The 14252-nt window shown below is 35.9% G+C and overlaps 2 protein-coding genes across 3 annotated transcripts; one reads left to right on the top strand and one right to left on the bottom strand.

The window, feature by feature from the left end:
• Positions 1-1680: 1680 nt before the first annotated feature.
• On the bottom strand, positions 1681-3545 carry sst6 (somatostatin 6). 2 transcript variants are annotated; one of them, XM_063015010.1, is made up of 3 exons: positions 3455-3545; positions 2688-2872; positions 1681-1994 (listed from the first exon to the last, which is right to left on the bottom strand). In XM_063015010.1, exons 2-3 carry the CDS (start codon positions 2844-2846, stop codon positions 1788-1790), a joined length of 366 nt encoding a protein of 121 aa, XP_062871080.1. In that variant the 5' UTR covers positions 2847-2872; positions 3455-3545; the 3' UTR covers positions 1681-1787. The 2 variants fall into 2 exon arrangements, with proteins under 2 accessions (XP_062871080.1, XP_062871079.1); XM_063015009.1 differs by having other exon boundaries at positions 3369-3487.
• Positions 3546-5502: 1957 nt separating this feature from the next.
• On the top strand, positions 5503-8799 carry c19h1orf127 (chromosome 19 C1orf127 homolog). Its single transcript, XM_063016015.1, has 10 exons — positions 5503-5575; positions 5853-5977; positions 6071-6214; positions 6318-6356; positions 6457-6594; positions 7173-7257; positions 7595-7788; positions 7872-7995; positions 8463-8646; positions 8766-8799. The coding sequence occupies exons 1-10, from the start codon at positions 5503-5505 to the stop codon at positions 8797-8799; spliced, it is 1140 nt and encodes a 379-aa protein (XP_062872085.1).
• The last annotated feature ends 5453 nt before the right edge of the window (positions 8800-14252 follow it).

The following is a 14252-nucleotide window of genomic DNA, read 5'->3' as shown; positions in this document are numbered from 1 at the left end:
CTGTATATGAATGTAATATACATTAGTTGGAAACCTTTTTAATACAGTTTAAGATGTTATTTTTTCTGGACGTTTTTAGCTCATTATCTAGATGATCTGTGGCAAAACTGCTGCATGTTTTTGCACTTTAAACTTTTTGCATACTTATAATTTCTGTTGTAACATTTTAATGAAGTGAATTTACAAATACAATTGTGCAATAATTGATCAATTATATTTTGGGAAGTTGTTTTTTTGTTAAGCTTTCAGCATGACTGGGTTTGGTGAGCTGCATTCAGATAGAACTGATACCGTCAATACACTAAGTTTTATAGTTCACATGTGAGCTGATTGGCTAAGAAGATTTTATCTGTACCAGAGTAAAGCATTGAATTCTTAAATAGGTAAAGTGGCAGACGTCAAATACAAATGGAAACATGCTTTATTTACAGTTTGTTTATTCAAAAATCAAGACTTGATTGGTGTTTTTTTTTTTTTTTTTCATCATATTATTTGTGTTAGATTACGTTTCTAAGCTACCATGACTGTCTTATTTTGCAAATTACACTTTTATTTACAGTAATTGCAAGATCATGGTTTTTTTTTTTTTTTGGTTTTTTTTTTTTTATTTGTTTTTTTTATTTATTTATTTTTTTTATTTTTTTTAAAGCATATAATGATCATAAAAACATGAAAAAGCTTCTGAAATGTTGATCATTGTGTAAATAATTCCTAAACCTGATCATTGTTTAAAAACCTAAATCTCCTTTTAATACACAAGTTATTGGTCCCTTTAATATTTTGAAGGAGTCTTTTTGGCAGCAATTTCAGTATTTTTGGATTCAACCTAACTGTTGTCATAATGGGTGGTTAAGTGTAAATAGTTGAGTAAAATGACATTCAAATCCATTTCAATACATCTAAAATTGAAAATAAAGCCAGAACGTGTGGAATATGTCAAGGGGTCTGAATACATTCTGAATTAACTGTCCTTTATTCATTTCAGTAAGAGCTAACTTCTATGGACTTTGTTTTTTCTGCTTTTTATTATTATTTGATCTGTTTATGTTTACACTTCTCAATGACTTGAGGATAAATAACCCAGCATGGAGTCCATGCAAAGTGGACTCCAGTATTGTTCACTTGCAGTCTTTCCCTGTACTTGCATAAAGTCAGCAAAATTGGAAATTTTAACAAGGTTAAAGATTTAGATTTGTGGGCAAAACGTTTAAAATTTGTCACTGCAGCCATTACCAGGAAAATGGAATTAAATACCAACCATGCAGTTTTATTTTAGTTTGTCTGGAGTTAATCTGACTTCAATCTCAATTGCAACTCCCCAGCTTAAATTTACAAATTATTTTAACCTGTCTAGAAAAAGCTATCTATGGGTATTTAGAAAATTGTAAAATATGCATCACCATTTTAAAGCTAAGTTGTTCCAAAAAATTTTTTAATGCTTGCTGTTTATGTGTTTATTTGTTATTATTTTAAATATGTTGGATTTAAATTATCCAGCATTTACAGTTGTCACTGTGTATGTTTTACAAATGCTCTGTTGATGTTAATGTGTGGGGTTAATTCACCTGCTTTACCCCAATGATTTTGTAATTATTTACAACCTTCATATATCTACTTTGTTTCGTGTGTCTTCTTCAGAATCTTCAGATTTTTGTAGACAACCATTTTAGACTGCCAAAATAATACATCACATGTTTATTAATACTTGTAATTAAACTCAAGCTGATTGTTTTGTTGTTTATAACAGGGTTAATAATACATGGTCCATGTTTGTATATCATGCAGTCTTAACATGCATAGAAGGTCTTCCAGAAGAAGTTCTTGCATGGGGATTTCTCACGAGCAGGTGGCAAGCCTAAAGCAGACCTTTCGCCCAGTTTACCATTAAACAGCTGCTCGAGGTCCAGTGCGCCCAGCTCCTTAACTGTCATGTTCAATTCAGCAAGGTCCGCCAAGATCTTTATCAACAAGTTCTTTTGCTCTTTTGTCAAAACCTAGGTAAGAGAAAAAACTAAAAGTACTTAATGGGTGCATAGTGAAAGTTTTGTCCATTTTAGTAGTAACTGCAGTTACATAGATATTGGACAGAGGAAAAGGGATGTTCATTAATATTCATTTTGTTAACCACAGCACATCTTATATAAACTGTAAATGTAATAGTAAATGATTGGTCAGTTAAGCCTTTTGACATGCCAAAATTCTCCTAACAGTCAGTAAGCATAATAAAATATATGTTCAGGAAAGCAACGTGGGAAAACAATAGAGGTTATCAGCAATATTTAATCATTCAGAACAAAGAGGCGTACTTTGCTTGTTTTTGTCTGGGCTTGGGACCGGCACTTACTGTAGAGTGCACTGACAAGTGCACCTCCTGATGGCTAGACTGTTCGGCCACAACAATACAGCTAATCATGTAAACTTTCCAACACTGCACACACTTCCTGCCAACCAGTGGCTTCTTGTCCAATATGTGGCATTTTCAGTAGTAAATTTGTCTCCTCAGCCACAAATAATTTTTTCTTGGGTCCACTTAGGGTCACTGCAGTTCTCCCCACCTTAACCCATTTTGGCACCACTGTACATTGTAACATGCAATATAATCTTTCCACAAATATTAAATAGAATAGGCCTATATAAAAAAGTATATATATAAAAAAAAAAGATCTTATAAGTATGTATGGACTTACCTCATTACTGTTTGGCAGTTTGGTTTGTACTGGCAGTGCATCAGTGTTGTTTCTACTCCATGTGATAAGCAGTAGCGTGATCAGACTCAGCAGCATTTTCATCATGAACTTAGTGCTGTCTGCTGCTTGGTAAACATTTACTCTGCCACCCAGTGCCATGCTTTATAAAGCACTCGCAAGAGCCACTGATGCAGGTATTCAGGAGAGAAAAAATAAATAAATTAGAGTAATCAGATTTGGGTAACCAGGTATTAGTCATTTGAAATCATAAAAAAATATTTATGTAAAATAAATTCTTAAATTCATTTAGAAACATCCCAAACACCTTAATCTGTTAATATTCATGCTGTGTGCATACAATATTATAACAGCTTATAGAAGTTTTGGCTGCATTCCCAACCACACCTATAGTTATTGTTGAATTGTAATTGTTGAATCTCCTCTCAATGAGAGTCATTTGCAATGCACTTAACTAGGACACATTACGTGCACACAAATGTTAAAGGGTCTTCATCTACTAGGTCTAGCTCACAGCTTGAAAATCAATCAGAATGCAAAAAATTCACCAGAATATGTAGATTAAATTGCGTAGTTTCTAGCTAATAGCATCACCTTCAAACCTGAATGCAATGAGACATGCAGAGCAATAACAACATGCTTTTAAAATAGTAACATACATACACGAACAGATCAGGTCTTAAAAGAGATGAAGTTCTTATTCATATTGTAGAAAAAAACACGCCAAAACAAAACACTTCAGACCTTACTGTTAGCCAGCATGCCTCTCCCAGTGCAGGTTCTATGTATTATTGATCAGCAGGGCAGAGGAGAAGTGTCTAGTTACTGTGATGCCAGCCTACAATCTGGAGCACTGCGTGATGACTCGGCAACTCTTGCACTTTCATTAAGTGTGTAAGGCCTTTCTGCAGAACTGGCACTGAGCAGGAATATGCCATGGTCCAAAAAAGGTCTTTAATTAGAGATGTTATTTAACTTGACTAACTGGGTTTATAAGCATTAAAGTATATAAAAACCAGAGTTGACATACTATTGATCTGGAAGCAACAGACATGAGGTTGTTTTAAATGATATAGAACTGTACCAACAGTTGTTTTTTCTCTTGTCTTTTACTCTTGTAAGGTGGCTGAGACAATTAATCAATCTCTTTATTACAACCTCTTTTACTGCTGATGGAGATTGGAGATTGCTCAGATCTCAGTCAACAACATACACCGGTAAAGCTTCTTCACCTATCAGGTGTATAATTATGTATGCATTTACAACAAGGGATCTTTACTGCTTCAGACTGGCTTTAAATTTTCCTCTCACACCTGCACTATTGTTAAGGACAAACACACACACACACACACACACACACACCCACACACACACACCTGAATAAAGTACACACATATGTGCTAAGTGTTGCAGGTGCCTATACACAGTTTCATGTAAACCAAACACTTTAAGATTGGAACATTTAGTTTATAAGATGCATGGACATTTTCAATGATTTTTGTTACTGCTCTTTTTCTGTGACTTAATAATTGAAGCACAACTCCAGAAAAACAAAAACATTAGTTAAAATATCCTGTCTAACTTTAATATTATAAATTTAATATAGTATATAGTTTTATAATGTCATTTTACACTGTTGCATAGCATTCTAATTTCTTTATTACTGATTATGATTAGCTCTGGCTGGTGACTTCTCTGTGCCCATATAAAGTCTACCATGGATTAGAATCTGCTGGAACATCATAATTTTCCATTTCATTGTTTATGACCGCCAGTTTTTGCACATCTGTCTTGTATTTATTCAAACAGTCTTGGATACAAAATCACATTATTGACCCAAATGCTGATTTGTGAAGCTGAATCTATATTTAAAGGCAGGTTTATTAGGGCCTGCTTTCTCAAAGTACATCTTTTTACAGTTTTATTTACTATCCATGCTCTTTTATTTCGACATAAAAGCCCTCGCACTGAACCACAAACCAAATAATGTTCAGTGGTCTGTGGATGTAAATATTCCCCAAGGCAATAAAACCATCCAGTCTTTACACCTCTGGACCAACCTCATTGTACCTCGCCTTGTGATTTGGGTTTATGATGCATCTTACAGTGAGCTGTGACACTTAGTAGGTAAACACAGGTGATGCTTCACTTTATAAATCCTGAAAGCTCCTCTAGCAGTTGCAGATACAGCTTTCTCAACTATGGACCTGATGCTTCTTAAAACAATCTTATATTTCTTGTAAGTATAATGCATTTTTTGTACAATTTAAAAACATAAACTGTGAAAGGATTGTCAGAATGTGTTACAAATGTAGTCTACTTTATCTCACACAGATATTTTGCCATACCTGTATACAGTGGTGTTTTGCGGTTTCAGAAACGAGAATGGATGAACATTCCATCTACAGGCATCTCTGGTATTATTTTATTATGCACATCAAATTTTGTAAAATGCAATAAAAACAAGGATCAGTGATTAAAACCTTTATTTAACGGACAAAAGGACAAAGAAAAAAAATCCAATGTTTTTTTTTGACCAATTTTGTTGTATTATGAACAAATTTAGAATTTGATGTCTGCAGAACACTCAACAAATTTAAAACAAAGGCATTTTACCACATTTTTGCATCACTTTTCCTATCAGTTACACTTTTTAATTATTTGGGAACTCTGAACACTAATTGTTGTGGTTTGGCAAGTTTTTGCCCATTCTTACTTGATACAAGACTTCAGACAGATGTTTACTTTTGACATTTATTTTGTCCTAGAGGGTGATGTTGAATGCTTTTCTGAGTACATGGAGCTATGGATTCACAAAACGCGAATAGAGGGGTTACGACTGTGGCTTTCAGCAATGTTGAGAATCCAAGGTAAATGTTGAGAATCCAAGTGTGTGGAGTAATGAGTGTGCTTAGGTAAAATTCTCATATTAATAATTAAATTATTAAAAAGATGTCGTTGATTAAGTAGGTCAAGTCTCATTTGAAATGGTGTAAAATGCCCAAAAGCTGGGTAGGAAAAATCATATCTTTACAAATAAATAAAACTACTGAGGATTTGACTTGATCACTGCAATGACATTTGGGTTTTAAATACATGTACAGTGTTACTCTCTTAATTTGGCTCTTTTTATTCTCTGCTGTCTAGTTTCTCCTACACCTCTGGAGAGCCTAAACCAACAGTTGTCAGCTTGCGGCTTTGGCTTGCATAAAGATCCTGACAGAAACTACATCTTCAGAGTCACATACAATGGGTGCTTTGTGCAGCTAGAGGTAAACTAAAATCATTCTGAACCCACATCCACAATAATTTCCTGACTTCTTGTGTTCTTCATGTGAAGTGATAATACCTGTGATCTTTTTTAGCATGGTAATTACATGATTGTGCTGAATCTGATGAAGAGAGTAAGCCGTTTTGGAGGAAGGACACATAATTACATAATGAAGTGTCCTGTAGTTCCAGCACCACCCAACAGAGAGCACATTCAATGTGACCCTGATTTCATCCAGGTAAAGCTTTAAAACCAGTGCGTTTAACCTAAAATACAAAATTTCAGCCCTTTACATCCTATATTGTTGACTCTGAAATGGATTTTACCTTGGAATTTCAAAGGTTACTCGACAGATTCCAGTGGACAGCTGGAGCAATGAGGTAAATTTAAAGTGTGTCCAATTATAATTTGATAAAAATAAATAAAATAAGGCACAGGCTAATGAATCAGAAGCTGATGTCTGTTATTCTTTTCTTTTAGCTCACATGGTCTCTTGCTTTGAGAGGAAGTCTGGTGGTGGCACTGGAAGATGCCAGTCTCATTCAGGTGAATGTTGACATTCAGAAGCCGCTTATTACTGTTCAAGGCAGGAGGAATGCAGTTCTTACTCCCGTGCAGGTCAGTTTTACTGTAGAAAATTTTCTGTGCACTGATGAATTCAAGGAAAAGCATGAGATAAATAAGTGGGCAAGTATGAGAGACTAATGTGAAATCTGGATTTTATCTATATCAATAAACAGAATCATATTAACATCTGTGGGAGATTTTAGAACATTACACCAAGCTGCCCAATACCATTATCAAAACACCAATTAATGGGATATTTCTTTACAGTTCCAGAAACTTTTAAAATCCATTTCAGCATGCATTAAAACTGTTGTGGTGTATTGTGCTGTAAAGAAAGTAACACAGATACTGGATCAAACATGGCCCTGATCAGGACAAAACATTGACTGAAGAAAAATTGTTTAATAGATTCATTTAGCAACGATCATCAGGTGTCTATTATAATGAAATTGTACAGTACAGGGAAACATACTTAAATGATTGTGGTAATTTCTCATGCACTACAACCTAATCAGAAAATCTACTATTAAAACTATTTATTTAATTTGTTTTCTCTTACATGTTTCAAGTATTTGCTTGAAATATAAAGTAAATAGATTAATAGGTCAAAACAATGTTTTTTTTTCCAGGTTCTACAAACTGAGGGCCAGTTTCTACCCCTCAAATTGGTCAGTGGACATTATGCCTATAGCATGGAGGCCACCTGCCCAAATGGTGGGTACAATTTATATTTTTAATAACACTCTATGGCAAAAGTATGTTGACACCCCTTCTAAATATTACATTTAACTGCTGCAGCAGCACTCAATTGCTAAAAGGTACAGTTCTCTCCATACTTATTATTGTATTATTATCATAGCCTTTAAATAGCGGTCACAGTTATAGTGTAAACACAGCCCAACTCCAAATGAATACTTGTTCAACAAGCACATTTGGATATGTTGGCTGGGTGTCCAGATACGTTTGGCCATGTTGTGCATCATCTCTGTTTAGTTATATCAATATGTTTGTATAGCACATTCATTTTATGCTTTATGTTCCTTGACTTCAGTGATTCAGTACTCAGAGTACACAGTCCTGCAGATATATAAACGTCGAATGGGCCTGACAAAGAGAGGAGGCTACGACAACGAGATGCTGTCAGTCAGCAGTGTGTCTATAAACCAGACAGAAACATTCACCTGGTCTGAGAGCAGCAGTTTCGTAAAGCTCATCATACTCACTGCTCTTATTCAAAAGACAAAGGTGAGCCATCATGCCATTCTTCAGCTGTTTTCATTGCCTTCTTTTGTGTCCTGCTATAATTGCTGTGTTTGTCTTAATTTTAGAAATGCAGTGACAAGGACAGTGAAAATCTTAAGCAGTTTTTCTTCAGAGTAGATGTTGTGCTCACCTTTAAAGAGATGAATAACAAAATGCTCTGGACTATGGAGAATAAATCACCTTGTTTAGGTATGTATGTGTTGCATTGTATTTATAGAAGCTTAGAGTCAAGCAGTGGGTCACACCAGATGTTCGCCTTCCTAATTCCATTGGTCTGGTTTTATAGTTCCCAACTATAAACTAGTTACCAACTAAAAACTGAGCCACATAAAATACAGCTAATATTTAGAAGCAATTCATACAGCTATGTACAGCTTAATAAACAGATTTTCATCTCTGTACCATGTTAGGGTACGGCCTAATAGAAACAAGGCAACAAAACAGGTGCTTCTGTTTAACCACTACTGTGGGGCAAATTATTTGGCCATGTGGCCATGCCCTGTCCCATTCAAATGAACTCAAACCAATTGGAGCTTTTCTTTTACCAAGCACTTTTATTACTCAATCGGGCTGCCGCTTTAATCAATGAAATAAATAAGGCTTATTGCAGCATAACACCTGACTGCATTATTGACTCACAGCTTTTTTCATTTCAGAAATGCCTTCAGTGACACCTACAACACTCACTGCAGAAAACATTGTTTCAAGCCCCACACCCCCTTATTCAGAGATTACAGACCAGCCACTGTTCATTTCCAGCACGGACTCCCAAATATCAGCCTGGACAACAGAAAACAGATTAAGAGAAAAATTACAAACTAGCCAAGTTCAAACTACTAGGTCAGCTGAACTTTTATCAGAATTTTCACAGAGTACAGGTTCACCAGAAACATACAGTATCTTGAACAGTACTCTCTCAGTGTACACTGACACAGTTCTACCATTTGTGAATATTTCAGAGGGAAGAAGTATAGATCCATTATACCAGACTGACACTAAAAGTGGGATTCTACCTCCCAGATAGATACTCCACTCCACTAAGTTGGTCTCATCATCATCATCTCTGTAAAGCACTGGTACATCACCAGCAGAGTTAATAACTCTTTTAAAAATTATTTCAGACATCATTTTGAAAATCCCAGAAGTCGAAACCTGATGTCGTCCCAGAAGAATAATGTCATAAGTGCTACATGTCCATATACTGTTTGCCAAATAGTGTACTTAAAAGCTGATGTGCTTAGGATGTGCACATTTGAAAATGGTCCCCTATAAGGAAAAATATTTGGTTAAGCTTTGAGAAAGTCAATGTTTAGGTGTGTGATGCCCTCTAAAGGTAGGTGCCCTGTCTTGCACCCATTTTTTCCACTTAGCACTGAACTCACTGCAACTGACCAGAAGATTACAAGAAAGGTTACTAAGAATACATGAATAAATAACTAATTTAAAATATAGCTGGGAGTAGACTTTCAGAAGGTTGTCAAGTACAATAACCAAACATGTGTGAACACATGACCATTAGCTTGTTTAACAGCAGATTTCAAAAACATGCATTAGAGTTAATCCTGATTGAGGCAGTAACATTATTCACTTATCTGGCTTTTTACAAGATTTGTGGCCATTGATTTTTGTTTATCCCAAATGTGTTCAGTGGGGTTGAGGTCAGGGCTCTGTGTGGGCCACTGAAATTCCTCCACACCAATCTCATCATACTATGTTTTAACATACCTAGTGTAACCCCTGTATACTTTGAAATGGTGGCACTCACTGAACAAATTACTGAATAAAAATTCCAGAGAAAGCGAATATATTGATCCTACCGAACCAAATTAGCATTACTTTGTGGCTTAGACTCGGAGTCGAGTCAGTGGCTGAATCGAGTATCTATTAATTACTCAATTCACCTATTGAGTCGACTCTGAGTCTTTAGGAAACGATTCCTCTGTGTAACGTTTATTTGGTTCGTGTAAAGTGAAGTGTACCCATGTTAAAAGGGGACACCACTTTAAAACTAAGATTTGATAGCAACAAAATGAATTAATAAAGTGTGAGTTAAGGTAGCCCTTTGTCATCTACGTTATTTTTTTTTTATTTTTAGCAAAAGTTAACTCCCCAGTGAACCCAATAAGTTAACTCGATTATTATTATCGTTTAACACGTTTAATAAGTCTGTGATCCAACCAAGAAAGAATCTTCATTTTCACCCCAACATCTTGGCCACACCAGTTATTCAGCAGTATGGGACACCTTTATGAATAGGTGAGTGTTTCTTTGTACCTTACATTGACTGAAATGACCATTTGAAGGGAGTGTGTTGGCAGAAGCATCACCAGGGATGTCCAAACGATGGCAAGTCATTTTAAACAAGTTTCATGAACATGATGAGCTCGGTCTACATAAATGGCCTCCACTGTCACCAGATCTGAATCTAAGTTGTAGATAAATGTGGACCTGACAAATCTGAAGCAATTACATGATGTAATAATGCCAACATGGACCAAAATCTTAAGATGATGATTCCAGTGTCAGAAAGCTGGGTCTCTGTCAGAGTTAATGGATATTTTAGCTGAACTATGGCCTGAAGTATACTTTACAAACACCAAGATATTGATTAGGACAAAGTTCTGAATTGATTTAAAGTGACCTGCAATGAGTCCTGATCTAAATTTCTTCAAACTCCTGTGGAGAAAAGTAAAAACAGCAGTTGTTATTGCAACAATTTTCTGTGGAAAGTGGTGCACTTTCTGAAAGATCTGCAGGGGTGCCAATATTTTCAACCATGACTGTACCAGTTTATACTGCTGAATAGATAATACAGACTTTGATGTCATTGGTTCAGTTTCTCAGATTTTTTTCACATGAATGGTTGAGGGGAAGATAATGCTCCTTTTGTCAAAGCTCTGCTAAGAACTTTGTGTACTTTGGCTTCCTTAAAATACTGTATGCAATTCAGGAAACAATATAAATGTATAATTATAGGCTTAATGTTACCGAAGGTCAGATTATGTACTTTAACTTGACTTCACAAGTAACTAGGTACACAGGTTACATTGGGTACACACCCACATGACAAGCAATTTCTCTACAAGGCCCATATAAAGACACATTTTCATAAAAGAGAGCTTTAATGTCAGCCAGCCATTTTAAACATGTAATATTTGCCTAGCCAAATGTACCTTAGCTACAGTTTCCCTGCGGGTAAAACAGAAATACAGACTCAAAGGAACATTAATTTAAAAAGAGGAAATGTGCTGCTCATACTTTAGAGTGATGTAAATTATAGTGAGAGTTTTGCTACAGGGTAAATGTACGGTAAAAACAAGTAATTTACTGTAACCTAAAACAAATGTTGGCTGTGGAATTGTGTGTATGGTCGGTAGGTGGCGCCATTGCTTGTAGAATACCTATAACAAAATATACACACACACACACACACACACACACACACACACAAACACACTTTTATCAGATACACTCTTTAAAATCCACTTTTGTTATTTAACATAACCAATGCAAACGTCCACTTGAAATAATTACACAATATATATAATCTATAACTAAAATATGTGATTATAAGAATTAACAAAAGCTTATATTACTTACAAAAAATGATCAAGTTTATATGTGTAGACACGGCATGTTAAAACATTAGTACTTTTGTTGTAATTAATAAATTCAGTTACAATTAAGTTGAATTTTATTGAGAGTTTGTGGACTGTACTGAAATCTAAAATGTCTGCCAAGTGACAGAGGTATATTTATTACACAGATACGTGTCCCCACGTTTTCAAAAAAATAAATTATTGTGAAAGAATGCTTAAAATCATTTATAAAACAGTGGGTAGCACTGTCACCTCACAGCAAGAAGGTCCTGGGTTCGATCCCCAGGTAGGGCGGTCCGGGTACTTTCTGTGTGGGTTTGCATGTTCTCCCCATGTCAGCATGGGTTTCCTCCGGGAGCTCCGGTTTCCTCCCACAGTCCAAAGACGTGCAAGTGAGGTAAATTGGAGATACAAAATTGTCCATGACTGTATTTGACATTAAAACTTGTGAACTGATGAATCTTGTGTAATGAGTAACTACCATTTCTGTCATGAGTGTAACCAAAGTGTTTCAAACATGACGTTCCAATCCTAATAAAATAATCCCAGATCTTAGAAGTGGTGGACTGCTATCACAGATTGCTGCACCACCCTAGCTTTATATTAATGATAAAGCAAACCTAATAGTAATAATACATAATATTACATATACAGAATAATACAGGGGAAAGCTTCTGTCAGCATAGACTCCACCTAACCATCATTACCACGGTACAAACCGCACACTTACTCCTGCTATAAATGCTTTGTTAGAATAGTGATTACTGTGGCTTTGCTTTCCAAATGTACTGTTTTAAACTGTAGAAAGTGGTTTGGAGAATTCATGTACCTTGTCCATTCTGTTAAATTAAAACTTTGCTAACTTGCAGCAGATATCATTAAAGACAGTGTAAAAAAACAATGTTCCAGTTTTATGTTCCCTCACAGAAATAAACATCATTCCTTGATTTACACAGGCACACTGAGATTGTGTTGAGAAATGATTTGACCTCAGATGGGTGCTTGACTAATTTGGCTTTACTGCGCAATTTTCCATGCATGAGTGCATTCAATTAGATGAAAGAAAGGGCATCTTGTTTTAATGTGGACTAAACACAGTCAAGATATTCCTGAAATTTCTGCATATTTTAGAAGAACACCATGCAGAGCGTTGTATTCCACATTTACTTTAATGGTTGGCCAAATATCAGTCTCTGATTATGTTTATTCGAATAGTTTTTGTATGCAAAGTTAACCTCAGACTAGATTTGCTTGTAAAAATAACATTTTAATTGTCATCTGGTGTGTGAACTTGTGAACAGGAAGCAAAATAGTGACACAAAGTACAGCAGTAACCGAAGCCTTTAATGTGGTTTTCCCAAGTCATGATGTTATTTGTGTAGACAAATAGGCAATACAATTTGTTAAGTTTATGTGTTTCTTTCATGTTTTTCCCCTTTGTTTCTTTCTCATATGGGTCGCACATATGGGAGATGTCTAAAAAACTACACACATTTACCTTATTGTTATTTTGAATTTGCTGCATTTAATGTATCCACCCACTACTAACAAGAATAAACACATTCATATTTGCTCCGATCTTTCAACATTATTTAATAACTGGGGGCCAGTGATAGCTCAGTGGTTAAGGTACTGAACTAGTAAACAGAAGGTTGCCGGTTCAAGCCCTGCCACCACCAAGTTGCCACTGTTGGGTCCCTGAGCAAGGCCCTTAACCTTCAATTGCTCATCGTGTTCCGCTCATTGTGTAAGTCGCTTTGGATAAAAGCGTCTGCTAAATGCTGAAAATGTAAATGTAAAAACACCGTAAGTTGTTTAGCTGCTACTTAACTTTAAGGCTGAAGGGCTAAAATGTGCTTCCTCCTAAACATGTAATTCCAGCTACATTTTACAATTCCAGCTACCTATTAACTTACATGTAACTAAGATTGACTGGTGTTGTTTTAATTAATAGAGGATGACAGAATGCAACCTCTTTTATCCAAAGTATAGTGTCAGAACTGCCTTCTTGGACTCCTGGCGTCTGATGGCTACTTATTTGCCAGGTCTTGAGCTTGCAATATTTGTATGATAAGGTGAAAGCTTTTGTGTTGCATGGCTTCGGAGCCCCAGCAATTTTAGTATGATTCTCACTGGCAGGGGAGCACAACAATCTTGTGGTAATGAAATTATTTCCCTGTGTTGTTTTTTAAGAACACATTTTATTAATATCTGATAAATAAAAAAAATACAAAGCTAAACAGTATAAGCCAATTTCTTGACCTGACAACAGGAGTTCAACTGCTGATACTGTAAATATAGCATTTCAGCACAAACTGATTACACTGTAGTACTACTTGTCAAATTGTTGTTAATGGTTTAACTCTTTTGCTGAAAGAGTTAAGAGTTGCAATCCTGCATTAGCTTAATCCCCAACCCGTTTGGTCCAACTTGAGTTAAATCTTAATAATTTTTGTCTTATTCTTCTGTTTAGATCTCCTGAATAGTTCAGTTCAAGCACTGGTGCATGTGTGCCATTTGGGTGTGTGGTTCCTCATACTGAGTGTATTATGGAATTAGGAGCTAAATCACTAGGCCTCCTGTAGTTCCACCAGGCCACTTTTTTCACGTGGTGGGTAATTACAGAATCATGGGTCAGCGATACATGCAACCGCAACTGTGTTGCACAGTAGCAGATGTGCATATGGCCCTATTCGCTAGTAGCACAAAGGTAAACAAAAACAGCTGGTTGCTAGGGACCCTTGCCAGGCGTGTGCACCCTAATCTCTTCCATGTGTGGCAGTGTTGCTAGATCAGTGTGTTGCAGAGAGCAAAGTGCCATGTTTAAGCAGTGCCCAAAATCCACAA

Source organism: Trichomycterus rosablanca, chromosome 19, assembly GCF_030014385.1.
Source record: "Trichomycterus rosablanca isolate fTriRos1 chromosome 19, fTriRos1.hap1, whole genome shotgun sequence".
Lineage (NCBI taxonomy): Eukaryota > Metazoa > Chordata > Actinopteri > Siluriformes > Trichomycteridae > Trichomycterus > Trichomycterus rosablanca.
Note: the sequence above shows the minus strand (reverse complement) of the source record. Positions and strands in the feature narration are given on the sequence as shown.

What these genes read in the sequence shown, in the direction of transcription:
- c19h1orf127 (XM_063016015.1), top strand. Translation starts at nt 5,503, where the DNA reads ATGGAGCTATGGATTCACAAAACGCGAATAGAGGGGTTACGACTGTGG. An exon ending in TGGACAGCTGGAGCAATGAG is followed by an intron (nt 6,357 to 6,456) that starts GTAAATTTAAAG and finishes CTTTTCTTTTAG; the next exon opens with CTCACATGGTCTCTTGCTTT. An exon ending in AGCCAAGTTCAAACTACTAG is followed by an intron (nt 8,647 to 8,765) that starts GTCAGCTGAACT and finishes TGAATATTTCAG; the next exon opens with AGGGAAGAAGTATAGATCCA.
- sst6 (XM_063015010.1), bottom strand. Translation starts at nt 2,846, where the DNA reads ATGGCACTGGGTGGCAGAGTAAATGTTTACCAAGCAGCAGACAGCACT. An exon ending in AACTGCCAAACAGTAATGAG is followed by an intron (nt 1,995 to 2,687) that starts GTAAGTCCATAC and finishes TCTCTTACCTAG; the next exon opens with GTTTTGACAAAAGAGCAAAA.